A 16,942-nucleotide genomic window follows, 5' to 3' on the forward strand; every position below is an offset into this window, starting at 1 on the left:
GGTTTCTAACAGGATTTGAACACAGTCCAGGTTGTGGATTCTTTTGCAACAGAAACTTCAGTATATGTTTGTGTGAAAAAAATAGTTATCACTCAGAGCTTCTTCAGATGTTACCTAAACTAAGGACCATATTCTGCAAAGATTTTCAGATACTTGATTTTAGCTGAAGACAGTAGGCCTATTCCAAAGGTAAAAGTTAACACTTGCGTGTTTACAATGTATTTTCTCCAGGCAATTAGAACCAAAACTTGGAAGAGGTGCTTTAGACAAGGCTTTATCTTATTTCTACTGTATTTATTGATAACAAAGACAGGTAACAACCAAATTTTATCCGAACTAGAGATCCCTAAAACATTAATACTAATGTAGTGGGACTAACTTTGGTATATCTAGTCTTCCTTCTCACCTCCCAAATTTTTATTAAACTTCCATCTGAGCTCTGAATTTGAGATCTATGAATCAGGGACTAAGTAGCTGGGCTACTTTGTAAGCAGCATAACACTGACATGACATTGCTTAGACACTCCTGCCAAAATCTAATTATCTGAAATTTTCAATCAGGCCAAGATCAACTCTATTGAGATTGATGGCTGAACAAGTAGCTGCTTGTTCAGGTGTAACCAACTCCCATAAACTTATTAATTCAAATACACCCTTACCTGCAATAAATTGTAAAGTAGCACTTGGCACTGATTTAGGAATATGCCAGACTATTGTACTGGTTTATCCAGAGACCTTGCATCTTGGTTTAAAGCCAAAGGTGCTGCTGCTGCTGCTGGAGTTTACTTAAGTGAGAAAAGGAAAAGGGAGTACTGCTCTCCACGCCTGGTGTGAGAAAGGTGGTTCTGGTCATGAAATCTTTAACATCCATGGCATGAATAATGTTGGCTTTGACTCCTTTCTCAGCTCTAAGTCTTTTGTTAAATGTGACTTCATACATTCCTCTTCCAGTGTTTTTAATTGCCAATAAATTTTCCTGCAGTAGCTCAGTACACATTAAATGTTACAAATATATTAGAAAACGAAAAAGGAAGGAACTCTAAGTTAGACTTCTTTCTGCATTTAGAAACTGAAAGAAGTAGCCACGGTTTTAAAAGTAATGTCTACAGCAGTTACTGCAGTTCGCCCATGTGTTTGAAGTCATCTTTTCTAGATGTTGTCCTTTTTTTTACTAGGTCCCGTATTATTATAATAAGAATAATATCACAACACTTTTAATAGGTAAAAGTTGGAGTTTTTTAAAAATTTAAATGGCAATCTAAATGCTTGCAATAATGTGCATTCAGAATTAATGTATTTAAAAAGCCATCCCAAATCAGTAAGAAGAGTATTATGTATATTTAATACATGCAATACGTACATTTCATAATCAATTTTTACTTATAAAAACCCCACATTCCTCATTCATACCTAATAATATTGATAAGCTTGAGAATTAAAAAAATGGCAAGTAAAAGTTGCTTGAGACAAATAGACCTGAAAGCTTTTCCTCACACTTTCCCCTACAAATACATACTTGGAATAATAAAAATCTGAGAAATTAAATAAGAAAAAGATTGTCAGAGCTATAAGCTGCTCAATATTTAGAAGAGTTTCTTCCTACCTTTTACCCAAATGTACAGGATGCAAAGCACGACCAGCGCAGTCTGGAAGGAGACAGGAATGTGAGATGATTAAAAGCAGCATGACAAAATGAAGATAATAACATGTTACTGCACAGATCATGCTAATCACTCTTTTATATGCATTCTTTTCCCAGGAATACATTAGAATTTAGTCGATTTGCCATAATACAGCATAACAATTCCAATTTTTCATGAAGATACAAAGATCTTAGAAGCAGACTTTCTGGGTTTTTTTTGTTTTGTTTTGGTTTTCTTTTTGTTTTGGTTTTTTGGTTGGTTGGTTTTTGTTTGTTTGTTTTGGGGTTTTGCTGTTGTTTTGATTTGGTTTTTTATCTCTGAGATGGTATTTTCCATTTCTCTTTACTGTTTAAAACATTATTCATATTTGTGCTTGATAGAATGCACTATGAATAATATAGATTGAAAGTGAAATACCAATTTAAACATCTATTCTCCATTGTTAAACTTGTCTTTTCAAGTGATTGAAGACAAAACACTGTGAAATACATGAAATTAAAAATCTGTAAATGTTGTTAACATTGTACTAAGTATAGCTGTTTGCAAGGGCCTTGAATAATATTCATGCTCATAGAAAAGAAAAATAGCAAGACTGTAAAATTTTATGCTTGTAGTATCATTAGATAGTTACAGAAAACAGAAGGGAAAAAGTAATACTGCAGATAAATATTTCCCTTAAGTAGAGCATCCATAATTAGTAGTCGCCTGTGAAAATACCAATGAAATTGCAAACAGTAATTTTCATTCCAGAGGAGTTGCTATACAGATGAATTCATAACATTTTTGAGGCAGTCAAAAATGTCTGTAATTAGCATTATACGGAAACTATTCATAGCAGGATTTGTGGACTATAAAGCAGCAAATGAAGAGTAAATATACAACTGTCTCACCGAAAAAGAACAGAACACGGAAAGAAGCTTTAAATATTATATTTATTAAATATGTGTGGACAGGCTTTAGCTTTGTGTCAAATCAGTTTATCAATGACACCAATTAAATTTATTCATAGTAGCCTAAAATGTTTTCAGACATTTTCAGAGTATCCAAAGTATTACTTTGCCTTACAAAATTGATTTGGTATTTCAGTGGGTATATCAATTTTATTTCAAGTTAAGCATTTTGTACAGTGTGTTGTCAACACTATTCTCATCCCAAATCCAAAACACAACACTGTACCAACTACTAAGAAGAAAATTAGTTCCATCCCACCTAAAACCAGGATAGTGTTTTACTTATTTCAGTTCATGTGATTAGATGAAATCAATTCTATACTCTTTTCTCGTTGAGATTCTGGGATACTTTCAGGGATATAAATCCATCCCTTCTGGTCTCACATTTTCTCAGTTGGAAATACTTTAGGATGGCATTATATATCCTGAGACTACCCAGGATAGTTTTCTGATGAAGCAAGATTGTCTTTTTTCTGGTCATTTACTACACATGACCTACATTTTTACTATTTGTTTACACTGTGTTTTTCTACGGCAGCAAGAAATTCAGGAAAGGACCAATATATTGAAAGCAGCAGGTGTTCAGGCTTCTCATATTTCTAGTATATTTTTACTTTACACAGGGAAGTTAAAGAGATTGATCTAGATTGTAAAAATAAGATAATTAAAAGAAAAAAGGTTCAGCAATGGGTAATTCAGTAATGGGGAAGAGTAAGTAAGGCAGGTAAAGATCTGAAAGGACTATGCACAAGGAATCACCATCTTCAGTCATAGGCTTGCCAAGATGGTAAAGAGGCTTTAAAGTTGCTGAGAGAGGGGAACCTCTATCCATCCTACTCCTACCAGTTTGATGCCAGTGCCAGCAAGAGATGCCCAGAGTCTGGAGAAGGATCATAGGTCATCATGAGAGCACCTGAAGAGCAGCACAAAGGAATTCCAGGCACTCCAGACAGAGAGTTGGCTTCATCAAGGGGTCCAACTGATGTGGCTTCACGCAAATGCTCACAGCATGGGGAATAAACAAGAGGAGTTAGAGACGTGCACTCACCTGCAGGGCTACAACCTTACTGGAATCATGGAGACATGGTGGAGACAAGACTGCAGTGTTGGAATGGAAGGATATAGACTCTTAAGGACAGACAAGGGAGATGCAGAGGTGGTGTTGCACTCTTGTGAGATCCCGGATCTGAATCTCACTGAATTATCGATATGGGTTGGAACCTACTCACTGTGTGTGTGTGCATCTAGGGACGGGCTGGGCCTGGACCTGCAGGGACGTAGCAGAGCCGGAAGGCCTGCACATAAGGCCTGTGCTGAGGGCACAGGGCAGAGCTGGAAAGCAAGGCCTGCTGCCCACGCAGAGCACACGGCAGAGCTGAAGGCCCTGCAGCCGGGCCGTCGGTCAAGGCAGACCTGTCTGGTAGCCGACCCACACCACACCCCTGCAGCCTGTGACTGCTACAGCACAGCTCACTCTGGCCTAGAAGGCAATGACAGGATGTCCTGCTGGGGAGGGAAAACTGAACTCTATAAATATATGTGGTGTCTCTCTCTCGCTCTTCTCCCTCTCCAGCTGGCACCATGTCAATCATTGAATTTTGTTGGTAACTATTCTCTCCTTTCTCTCCTCTCTTTCTTTACCCCTCTTAATCTGTTTCTTCTGTTACTCTTTTCCTTTTCTTGTGGGTAACTTAAAACTAATGAACTGTGTTTTACTAAAGCTGGTATATGGATTGTTTTTAGTGGGTGTTTCCTGTGGAATGGGTCTTTGTGCTGCATGTTTTAGTGATATGCTTTTTTTCTTGGTTGTATTTTACTCCTGTAAAAACCTTTTGCCAAAATCTCTCATTTTTCTCACTATATTAAAAAGAACTTCTCTTAGAGAAGGGTGTGTGACTGTTTCTCTGGATGCTAATTAGAGGTTATAATGAACTAAAAGGCTTTTAAAAAAGTCTTAAATAAAAATGTAACGGCTCTGGGCAGTTTATAGCTTAATCTGGAGCGCAACACCTCTATGTCAATGACCAGTTGGAGTGCATGGAGCTCCACCTGTGGATAGATGAGGAGCTGACTGAGAACTTATGGGTCAGGATTAAAGGCAGGGCAAAGACAGGTGACATTATAGTTTGGGTCTGCTACAGGCCACCTGACCAGGAAGACCAAGCAGATGCACCTCTCCTGGACTTCCAAACCCTCAGGAAGTCCCGAAATGCAGCAGCAGCTAGAGAGAGGGAGAAAGGAGCTGAAAACCCAGAGTTTGTCCTGAGAGCTGAGCCAGGGCGGAATGCGGAGGAGGTGGCCATGCCCTCTGCTGCTGCAGTTGCTGCTTCTATCATGCTACTGAGCTGAGACAGAGCAAAAGAGCTTTGGTAAGACTGAACTGAAAGCTGCCTTCAATGTTCTAATCCAAGAGGAGTGAAGATCTACAAGGAAATTCCCCGAAAGGCTCGGGCTCGGGGTTGAAATTTCCACAAAGTAAGAACAAAAATCCTGACTGCTATATTTAAATCTGCTGCCCTTGGGAAAAATGGAGGACACTAACCAGTGCCACCTTGGCTGGATTCTAGGCACCCACTAAAGTCACTCTGAGCTGGGAGAGGTCACACAGGCAAAACAAACTCAACGTGGGGTTATTACTAAAATTTATTACTAACAAGATCTAAAGAGTGAGAAACAAAACGGTCTTAAACTTTTCATCCATCCCTGCTTCTTTCCATATTCTCCCTCCTCCCCCCACAGCAGGAGCTTCAATCAGCTCTCCCCTGGCTCGAGAATTCTTCTGTGCAACAAACTTGTTCTTAAATATGTTATCACAGAGGCACAATTATTGACTCTCCCTTGGGAAGCAGCAGGAAGTCCCTCCTGTAGCCAGCTATCATTGGCTTCACTGGGGGGGAAACTTCTAGCAGCTTCTAACCGAAGCCACCCTATGTAGCCCCCCCCACTACCAGAAAAAAACCCAGCCACCTCAACCCATGCCATCTCCATAGACAGATAGGAGCGACATCATGTTCATGGGAGACTTCAACCATACCAGTATCTACTGGAAGGACAACACAGCAGGGCATAAGCAATACAGGAGATTCCTGAAGTGTGTTGATAACTTCCTTCTCCAAGCAATAGAGGAGCTAAGAAGGAGAGGGAGGTGCTTTGCTGGACCTTGTTCTCACCAACAAGGAGCACCTGGTGGATCACGTAAAACTCGAAGGCAGCCTTGGCTGCAGTGACCATGAAATGGTGGTGTTCAAGATCCTTAGGGCTGTGAGGAGGGCACACAGCAAGATCACTGCTCTGGACTTCAGAAGAGCAGACTTTGGGCTCTTCGGGGATCTGCTTGGCAGAGTACCATTGACTGGCATCAAAGCTGCATCTTGGCTCTTTATCACTGTATGAGGTAGAGCATAGTCTATGCTGACAGAATAATAGCTATGCAAGGGAACAGGATTGGCTGGCTTTTAGATTTAGATAACTTTTAAATGATTCAGAATCATTAAGTTACATATATTTTTATCCTGTGAAAACACATGTCCTTCCACATCTGCCTCAATACACATGGGTGTAACTTGTAATACATAATGATTCAAATCAGCAGTTTGACCTGTTTAGGCAGACTGAGAAGTAGTGATGGAACTATGCACATATATATTTTTTCCACATAGATCATAGTTCAGTTTTAGGATCCTGTTCTGGTTTAAGCCCAACTGGCAATTAAGAACCTCACAGCTTGCTTACCTCACCCCCAACCCCGGTGGCATGGGGAGTAGAATCAGGGGAGAATGGGGAGGTTGAGATAAGCACAGTTTAATAATTGAAACAAAGTAAAATATATTAATAATAGTAAATAATAATAATAATGATAATAAAAAGTAAAACAAGTTGTGCACAATACAATTGCTCACTACCCGCTGGCCAATGCCAGACCCAATCCCTGAACCCTCACTGGCCCCCCTTCCAGATAACTCCCCAGTGTATACATTGGGCACAATGGTCTATGGTGTAGAGTACCCCTTTGGCTGGTTTGGATCACCTGACCCAGCTATGGTCCCTCCCAGGTGTTTTTTGTTGCGTACCTCCTCACTGGCAGAGCATGACACACAAAAAAATCCTTGGATAAACACAACTTAGCAGCAGCCAAAACACCAGTGTGTTATCAACATTATTGGCATACTGAATCCAAAACACAGCACTGTACCAGCTACTGAGAATTAACTCTATCCCAGCCTAAAACAGAACAGATCTTTACCAAAAGAACTATGTCACATTTACCTTTACGGCGTTAGCAAACAATTCTCGTAAATACTGCTGAAGATTATTTTCTTGTTCTTCTGACTTCAGAGATCCACTCAGTGTCATAAATGGGTATTGAAGCCCCGGAAAACCCTGTCACTGTACACAACACGCTAAGGTAGCACGATTGTTTCAGTCTCTGAAAAAAAAGTTTTGAATAGCCTGGGGGGGGTGGGGGTGGAAAGCATTCTTAATCTGTGGAAAGAACCTTCATTTATTCCCTAGCATGGTCATAACAAACATAAACAAAATGTAGTGCTCTGCTTTTCCAGATAATATGAGATCCTCCAGTTTTGGGAAGTCTAGGACATCACTATAACAACAGGAGGTTGCCAAATCTTGCTACATTTGTTATATTTTCTTGATGACATTGACATTGGGTAATATGATGCAGAAATGAGAATGACTTGGATTCAAACAAAATCGTCCCAGAAGAAATCTTGAAGAAATAATAAAAAGTAAATATTTTTGATACCCAGGATTATTTTAGTAGAATGGATCATGATTTTTTAAAATATATTTTGCACTCTTCTGTCTTGAGACTTCACCAGTCTGCTTATTATTTGAGACTTCCACCTGTAAATCTGTTCAACTATCTGAAATTCATCCTAAATGTTTAATTTCTCTTATGTCAGCCACTGATTTAGAGGTAAGCCTTAGGCATGCTGGAGCTGTTCCAGTCCTTGTGAGCAAAGTACTTGCATTGAAAAAACCTTTTTTTTTGTTCCTAAAGATTCAAACCCAAAAGAACTTTTGTCAAAGGCTTTGAAAACAAGAAACTCAAGAACTCTTCCAGAGTCGATACTGCCACATGGACAGCTTCTGAATTTATTTTTTTTTCCTGAAAACTGATCTTACAGTTCCACTAGAAAATGCTCACATCCAAAATATAACTAATAAAGAAAAATTCTCTGTACAATAATTAGGCCACTAGTAGCTGTTGGCTGACGTAAGGTACTGAAACTTTTGCAGAAATGGCTCATGGCATGATGTTCAAGGATTCATTGTCTTGGGACACTTGTATATATGAAAGTTGAGTCTATAGAAGTCACTTTCTCCTATTAATTAAAACAAGGAGATTCCTGCAATGTGTCCCCCCTCTAAAGTCAATTGACATTAGGGGAACTGAACAACAAGTAAAGAAATTTTTCTTTCTCCGTTAACTAAAAGAGAACACTTTAATGATAAATTTATACTGCTAAATAAAAAAGTAAATAGCAGCTGGGTACAGATGAAGCACTGACCTCTCAAGAATTGACATTGCTTAATTATAAACTTAATTTCCAGATGTATTTGGACTGCCCTGAGGAGACATTTCCAGGAATTCCCTAGAGAGTGGGCTAGTCTAAGCACCAGTTGGCCTTGAGGGACTGTATCCAAGCCCACTTACTTAGCAGCACAGCCAAAGTCAAATATTAACCTTCTGTACCATAAACTGGGGCCTCTGTGACTGTCATCACCTTCCACTTCTGTTTTCTTGTCAAGTTAAGGTTCCTGAGCTTTCCTGAAGACAGCATAAAGAGAAGATGTTTGGAACTGGACAAAACACTTGAAATTCTTTCATTTTCCTACATATTCATAGTTCAGATTACATTTAAGAATAACAGTAAAGTGCTGCAAGAAAAGCTGAAAAATTGTCCTGGCACCAAGAGTCATGTCTTTTTCAGCTGGTATGAAAAGACATCAAATGTGAAAAACTAAACAAAACCCAAACAAAATAAATCACATAAGGTCATTACAGATAGTTTTTGATTGAAAAAACCTCCACCTGGATACTCTGGTCCTGAGTCACACCCTAAACTGTTGCTGTTCCCCAACCTGCTGCAGCCCTCTTTTTAAAAGGGAAAACTCAGCATGTTTCCAACTCGCATGGACATATTTTTGAATAAAAATTGTCTGACTCCTGTCAGCAGCCTCCTGTCTCTTGCTGTTCTGTCCTGCCCCTGTCTATGGAGATTGCCATGACTGTCCTTCTGTCACAGAACAACTCCTAGCACCCTTTCATGACATCAGAGATGTTCTCCTACAAAAGCCAGACATAATCCTTGTAGATGAGTCCTGTCCCTGTGGCTCTGCAGGGCATCCATAGAATCACAGAATGGTTTGCATGGGAAGGGACTTTAAAGATCATCTACTTCTACTCACCCTCCCCTCCCCACCATGGGCAGGGACACTTTCCACTGAACCAGGTTGCCCAGAGCCCCATCCAACACGGCCTTGTCACTACCAGGATGGGGCATCCACAACTTCTCTGGGCAACCTATTCCAGTGCCCCATCACTTTCATAGTAAAGAATTTCCCTAAGCCTACCCTTTTTCAGCTTAAAGCCATTCCCCCTTGTAAAAAGTCCCTCTCCAGCTCTCCTGCCAGTCCTTGTTTCTAGGTACTGGAAGGTGCTATAAGGCCTCCCTGTACCCTTCTCTTCTCCAGGCTGAACGACCCCAACTCTCTCAGCCAGTCTCCATAGGAGAGGTGCTCTAGCTCTGTGATCCGCCTTCATTATTGTCAACCATGTACAAATTGCAGAACTTGCTGTCCTGACTCACACCTCCGTACTTGCACAAGAGCCATCGGTTCTCCTTAGCCATCTGTGTTACACTGATTTCTGATATGCCTTTGGGGCTATGCACAACTGTGGGTATCTTTGAAAACAACTGAGCTTCTTAACATCCCTTGGCACTCATGCAAGCGCCTTGCTGCTATGTCGAAGGTCTTCTGCAAGCGTTACTATTACCTGCTCTTCTAGCAATAGTAAAATGCTAAACTCATGTTTTCCTTATGATGATATGAGAAAATGCCTTAACTGATCAATCAGTGGGCCTTTCTGGCTGGCCCACTCCTGAATATGCTCTCATCAGCCTTTCCACAGACCAGTCACCACTTGCTTCTCTTTCAGAACAGTCTGTTTTACAGGACCCTGCCCTGGGAGATGAAAACACTGTCTGGTTTTACCAGGGCTGCCAGTTACACCTTGATTCCTTATGGTCCTCCCCTTGTTGAACCTCAGGTTCTCCTCCCTTACCTTGCTGGTGTGACCCACCTGGTGGGGTTATTGTAGCAGTGTAACAAACATGGTTTGCCCAAAATTTTCTGTAAGAGCATAACAATACTGCAGCACTTGTCCAATTTGTTCAGTCCATAACATCAGATAAAGGGTGAAAACCAAAGTTGCAGCATACCCAGACCCATGGGTTTCTTTTGTAAATTTGCAAGTGGATTTTATGGAGATGTCCAAATGCTGTAACTACAAATACACTTCTGTAATCATAAACATTTTCTTAGGATGGGTAGAGGTCTGCCTGTGTAGAAACACAGATGCTACTACTGTCACCAAGAAACTTTTGAGAGAATGCATCATTTTGATTCCACACAGTGGAATACCCCTGGTACTACAAAGAAACCAGGGGACTAATTTCTCAGGATGTATTGTCCAGGGGTTCTGTAAAGCCCTACAAATCCAACAGGATTTACACTGTGGAGCTGTTGAAAGGAAGAAATCTGTTTAAGAAATATACTGGCCAAAATATGTGAAAAAGCTGGCCTGAAAGGGCTGGATACTTTTCCTTTGGCCCTAACATACGTCAAGATCACTGTGAATAAAAACATATGCTATGTCCATTTGAGGTTATAATGGGTCAACCCATAAGGTTACTGCATATCCCACCTAACCCACCACGTAGATCCAAGCTACAGGTGACTGTTGAGGTTATGTTGAATTACTGCAAGGCTCTTACACTGGGAAGACTATTCGTTCACAGGTTAAAAAAAAATAATCCTTCCATAACTTGCCTCTGAATGTGACACTGTTGGGGACCATAGACCTGAGTCTACACTGAGGTGCCACACAGATGACTCAAGACAGACAGCATGGAATCCATAAAGATGCTCTGTCCTCCAACAGTTGAAAGTCTATATCTTCGTATAGACTATTAAAATAGCTTTCTTCAGTTGGCCTACCATTATACTAAAGACTTAAATGTTTCAAAATGTTGGGTGTGTTCTCATATCCCTCTTCACTCTAGTGAAGGTGTCATCATGCTTCCCATAGCATGTAATTTGTCAGTAAAACAACCAATCCGGAATCCCCTGAGGGCAGAAATTCCTTGTCCAAGGTCATCCTCACTGAGAACAACTGGGAACCGATCCAAGTTGATCCAATAAAAACATGCATGAAGCTTCAACTCCTACTCACCAACTGGGATTACTTGCACCTAGGAATACTTGTTACTTTAAAGCAAATGCAACATGCCACCCGGGACAGAGTAATTCTCAAAACTGCAGGACATGATAGGATATTGCTTCTATATGTTTCTAAAGTGTTTTTAACAAAAAGAATGGTACTCTACCTTTCATACATAGATTACAATGCTACAGTACAATTTCACACTCCTCATCAGAAAAGAACCTAAAATAATTGTATGAAATTAATGGGAAGTGTATTTTTTCACTCTTTCTCCTTCCAACATTCTGCATGGAACCAAACCCATTGCATTATTTATCTGTCAAATAGAAAAGTTACAATTGCTTATATTATTTTAAATAATGCTATTCTGAGCTTTTAGTTTAGATTTTATGTTTTAAGGAATATTTGAAGTATCTAAAAAGCACTGAGGAAAAACCATGAAAATATCAAAATCATGGAAAATGGTGCAACTTAATCTTCTGTATATGTACTTGCGTATATATCCAAGTGTAAAAAGTTACCACAGACAATTGATCTGTTAAGTATCTCTAACCTGGCTGTGGCATCCACACACTATAAATAGCAATATAAATAACTATAATCAACCATGTACACAATTTAAAGAATGAAGGAACACAAATCATCCCATCAAAGGGCAAAAAAAGCATTACACACCACAATTTTTGGGGTTCACCTTGGACTACGTGTACAATACAAGTACAAAATCAACTACAATACAAACTCAATAGAAAAAGCCTACAGTCTTCTTTGCCTTAAAGAGGGCACTAATTCTATGGTTCAGTTTCTGACCTTGCTTGTTTACTGCTCCTCAACATGCTATTCACTTCTAGGAGTCCTACTGAAAGGCTTGTGTAGAGTCTCCAGTACCAACACAGGATCTTCAGTTGAAAACCTGTCTCAGTTTGAAGAGACTGGAATGTTTGCTAAAGAGGATGAGTTATGAGATAGACCAAACTTCTCTCTCTCAGCAAGTGTAAATTCAAAATTAAGGGGCTTTAATAGAGGAAGTGTGGAAAAACAGAAGAAATAACAACCCTTTTTTAAAAGATATACGTATGTTGGCAAGAACAGTAACAGAACACAAAAAACCTAGACAATAGTCCTGTACCCAGAAGTCCCCTCCAAACAAAAGAAAAGGTCTGAACACCTCTCCGTCTTTAGTGCAGTTCCAATCCCGGCCGGCAGGGGGCGCTGTTGGATCGCTGGAGGTGCAGGGCCTGCAGTGCTCGGTGTTGTCCTGCAGGGGGCGCTGTCGGGCTCTGGCGGTCACCGCGCGGGGAGGGGTCTGGGGGTGGTCTCGGGCGTGGGAGAAGATAAAAAGAGAATGGGGACCCTTCCCCCAGTGGAAGAAGGGGGAAAGGAAAGCAGTCCACCCCCATGGAACTCACTGTTGTCCTCAGATGACGGGGTCTCAAGGCTCCTCCTTTCTTCTCCCGATGAAAATGCAGCAGGTCCGGGCCGGAGACAAAGACAGCCTGCCCGCAAGTCGAGGCCAGCAATCAGGGCTGACCAGGGCCAGAAGCCAGAAAGACCGGCCCCCAGGCCTTCTCTCCAACAGCATGCATGCAAGACCCCAGTCTCCATCCCAGAGCAAGAGCTCGGCCAAACCTGCCCTCTCCCTTCTGAGAAGAGCCAGCAAACGCCTCCCCCAAATCTCCTCCCCTCTCCCCCCAGCTTCTGATGGGCCACCCATTAGGAATGTGGTTCGGCCAGCTAGGTTCTTTTGTAAAGCTAATTGCCCCCCCTTTCCATTCAAACTCCGGTCTTTCCTACGGTGGGGGCAGGGGGAAGAAAAATTCCCCCCTTCAGATTTCTAACCTATAACAAAACCCCTGGGGATAAAGGGTGCTGAGGTTCCCTAGAGGAAACTGCCATTCTTTTTAGCAACATCTAACAGGAGGAAGTTAACTGCTACTTGAGTATGTTACATCTGAAGTTACCTACAGTGATTATTTCATGTTCCTAAAAATAAAGCCTCTTCCAAAAGAAAAAAGCTTCTTGTACGCACTTTGTAAAAGACAGAACTCTCAGAACCAGCTCTTTCATCAGACTATTAATACCTGATGTGAAAACCTAAAAACACATTCTCACATCTTCCAGATTTTAAAGAAGTCTTCTTTAGTAACTGATAGGTACTGAATAATGGAACAGTCATAAAAATGAGATTTTTCTCATCACCAAATGAATGTCTGAGAGCATATCAGTGTGACTGATTCATATTTTAGCATTAACTCACCATAAATACCAAAGTAAAGATTACAGTCTACTTTTTTATTTGAAAAGCTTTTATAAATAGTCTTGTTCAAAATATCTCATTTTAATCTCCAATCTCATATAAGTATCTCATATTTATACCTTGTAATTTTAACACATCCAAGGGAATATTCATTAAGGCATTTAATATAATTTGCTCAGATATATCTCTTGGTAAAATACTATTTGATTTTAAGCATATAATGAGGCAAGTATTTAATTCTATCATTTACTGTGCAGCTCTGTCTGCAGTCTGAATGTGACTCTTTGTTCTTTTCTTCAAACTTACTGTTTCCTCTAATTTTTACTTCTTTTTACTATCGTATGCCTTTGAAGATAATTAACTGTGTTCAATAAAACTTGTTTACATTTAATGTTTATTTTGAAGTTGGATGTTCCTTCTTGGATAGAAACTGCTTTCTTCTTTGGAAGATTTCACACAGGTTTCTGTTAAAAAAAAAAAAAAGGACAAAAAGAAAATCCAGAAGAAACAGAACAACAAAATGACATGAAATTGTGCAACTACTGTAGTGCCAAATTATGGATTAACTGAACATTGTATCAGCTGGCACAGGCAGAACACAGGAACAACCACAAAACCAGGGAAGAAATGCAAAGAATACATTTATTTTTGTTACCTCACCAGCAGGGGGATCCCCCCTGAACCTATGATTGTAATTGACACTTACAATGCCGGAAGAACAAAAACAATCATACAATTAGCTTCAGTCAAACCTTACAGTACCAAAAGATACAAAATGTCTTTTATATTCGGAAATGTGGCCCAGTCTTTATAATTCATATGGGGCTTCTGTAAAAACAAAGTTCACTTTACTTCTTATAATTGAATGGTAAACATGTTAGTAATTTTCTGCTTCAGACTTTGAAACAAATCAAATTCCATGCTCCAGTATTAAAATGTATGCTTTCCTATATTTTAAATTATTCAATTTGTACTTTACTGAAAAAATTGTTAGTATTTAATACAAAAATTTCTTCTTCTGCAGCAATATAATGTTTCAGAGGTATGAAGTCACATTCAGCTAAAATAAACTTTTTCTTTTAAATTTACACATTTTTAGACATAATGAAACATTACAAAATTTTTTCATCTATTATCCATGCCATAAGCAAGAAAGTTTCTTAATGTTTTCTATTTGAATGGCAGCTCCCTTGCAGTTTTCGAATGCTTATGGCCTCTGTTCAAATGTGTAGGTACCAAAAATATCAGAAAAACACATTCTTTTTACAGGTGTCATTTTATTCCCTTTACAGAAAGGAATTTAAAACTATCAATTTTTCTGTTGACTGTGATGAATCTGCTTCTTCCTGAAAATTTAGAATTACTTGCCTGATAACCCTGGATGACATTAAAAAGCAGGCAGTATCAGATGACTGAAATGAAAGAAGGGACATATGATACCACAGGGTATGCAAAACCACTGGAAGATTCTCAGGATCTTCTTTTACAAACGGTTAAGTGCCTCAGAGAGAAATTTATAGTACAGATCATATAGCATTGTTGAATAAATGCAGCATACTTGTTAGATGAACAATAGGCAAACACACAGAAACAACAGAGTGGGAATACCCAGATTAGGTTACTTTCCCATAAACAGCTGCTGTTTTGCCAATACCAATTTTCCTTCCCAGTCTAGAAGATACTAATACTAATTTCCTTCTGATGTGCAAAAATACTTAGAAATAAAGGTAACTGTACAAAGGAAACAGGAAACAGATATGCAAAGTTCTGGGGATGCCCAAGTAGGAAATGTGTGCTGGGAGGGAAATTTCTGCAGCTTATATGTAGTGATACTGAAACTTCTTTGTAACTACAGTGGATTAGATTTCAGACACGGTCATAGGCACCTAGCAATGTTTAGGAAACCTGCTTGACCTCCAGCTGCTACTTCAGAAAGTTTTCAGTAGGTCTTGTGTCATATTTGCATAAGTTTTAGTGTTGTGGGTTATGTATAATAGTGTAAGCCTGATACTTAGAGATCCCAATTATTTAAACAGAAGTACTGACACAAATAACACACTACTGTAGAATGATGGATAGCTGGGGGAAGGGAAGGGGGAAGGAGGGAAGCAACAAACTTTGAACTTACTTCATTCTTCCCTGTAAATATCTTCACAGAATCTACACTTTTTTAAACAGAGGACATTAGAGAAATTTAGAACATGAGATACACATTCCATTACTTTACCCTGATTGTATGAAGGCAAGTCATAGTTTGTCCAGTTAGGTGAAAAGTGTTTTGAGCAAAGAAAAGTAATCTTTCTTGGCACAACGTTTTGGTCTTTACAAAGCATATACATTATCCACTCTCTCTATTCTAGTTGGATCTAAAGAAAATCTAGAGAGAAAGGCAAAGAAGAAAAAAAAATAGTAATATGATCCTAAATTTTATTTTGGTGCTTGTGATTTTATAGCACATTATTCACTAAAAAAACCCACCAAAACACTTTAATAATTCACCTTCAGGAAAAGCACAAAGAGGCAGCCTTCTTTCTCCAAGTTTGAGAACCATGGCAAATCTGCAAAGACATTTAGCATGCGTGACAATTGAAAAGAAACTCTCAGGGACTGTGCTAGAAGTTTAAAAAGTCAAGTTTTGTGAATTTTCCCGGAGACACCAATCCCCCTTAGAAAGGTTTTATTTAAAATTAGGTTTCTCCTTTCATGCCAAAAAGCCATCAGTCAGCACCTTGGTAGGATGCTGCATCCCTAAACAACCAACAAGGTAGTGTTGCCTAAAAGTGGCACTTAAAAGAAACCTCTGAAACTCAATCTGTGAGTTTTAGCAGGCAGGCTTTCCTTATTACAGCGTGTTGGATGATTTCATCATGCTAGGTGCCCTGGTAATCATTTTGCCAATGTTCACACAGAGGTATCTTCGCTACACGTTATAAATTTACATTGCGTGAGTATTCATTTTCATTCCCTGCATTCCTGTTACATATTCTTAACTTTTGACAACACTTATTAGCATATATACAGAAGGTCTCTGAGGGGCTTTGCCAAGGGTCTTTGGAGGTCTTTTCTGTTTGGAACCCCCAAAATTCTAAGTGACCGCCTTATGAAAGACTTCAAGACAATTGGGTTGTAGAGCGGTTATAAAGTGACTTGGTGTTGCCTGCCTGGCTGCTTCAGTTCCCTTCTTGTTTCTTTATTTGGCTTGGCTGGTTTCTTTAAATGGAGGCTTTGGCTACACATATGGTACATTTCTGTGGCAAGCAGTACTCTGTTATGAGGAGCAACAGGATGCTACTTTGAGATATGAAAATAAAACAATGCTTGAAGGCGTTTATGTAATTGCTCTACCCTCTCCAGTGCTCATTTGTCACTTCTGTCACAAAAGCCATTAGGGCCAATCTGAGTTTCCAAGCAGTTATGGGTCTGGACAGCTTTGCAGAAAACTCCTTCTTAAAAATTCTAACAGCAGTTTAGCTGCTGCGGAGGTGCGGGGGGTTAATGTCTGAACATTGGCTGTTTTCTCTTCTTTAGAAGCCTGGGTTCTGTTTAAGGGAGGAGGGCAGGAGGGCAAGGGCCCCACCAAACGAGAAAGGGTAAACAGCACCCTCAGTGAGCACCCAGGAGA

The 16,942-nt window shown here is 39.7% G+C and overlaps 1 protein-coding gene across 1 annotated transcript in view; it reads left to right on the forward strand.

Annotated features, from left to right (window-relative positions):
• Nucleotides 1-6,577: 6,577 nt before the first annotated feature.
• Nucleotides 6,578-16,942, forward strand: part of ZFC3H1 (zinc finger C3H1-type containing) — a 52,754-nt gene continuing 42,389 nt past the window's right edge. Inside the window, exon 1 of the mRNA XM_029963511.1 lies at nucleotides 6,578-6,645. Coding sequence (XP_029819371.1) covers nucleotides 6,578-6,645 — 68 coding nt within the window. The remainder of the gene's footprint in view (nucleotides 6,646-16,942) is intronic.

This window comes from Manacus vitellinus, unplaced genomic scaffold (assembly GCF_001715985.3).
Source record: "Manacus vitellinus isolate BGI_N305 unplaced genomic scaffold, ASM171598v3 scaffold_5_pilon, whole genome shotgun sequence".
Classification (NCBI taxonomy): Eukaryota; Metazoa; Chordata; class Aves; order Passeriformes; family Pipridae; genus Manacus; species Manacus vitellinus.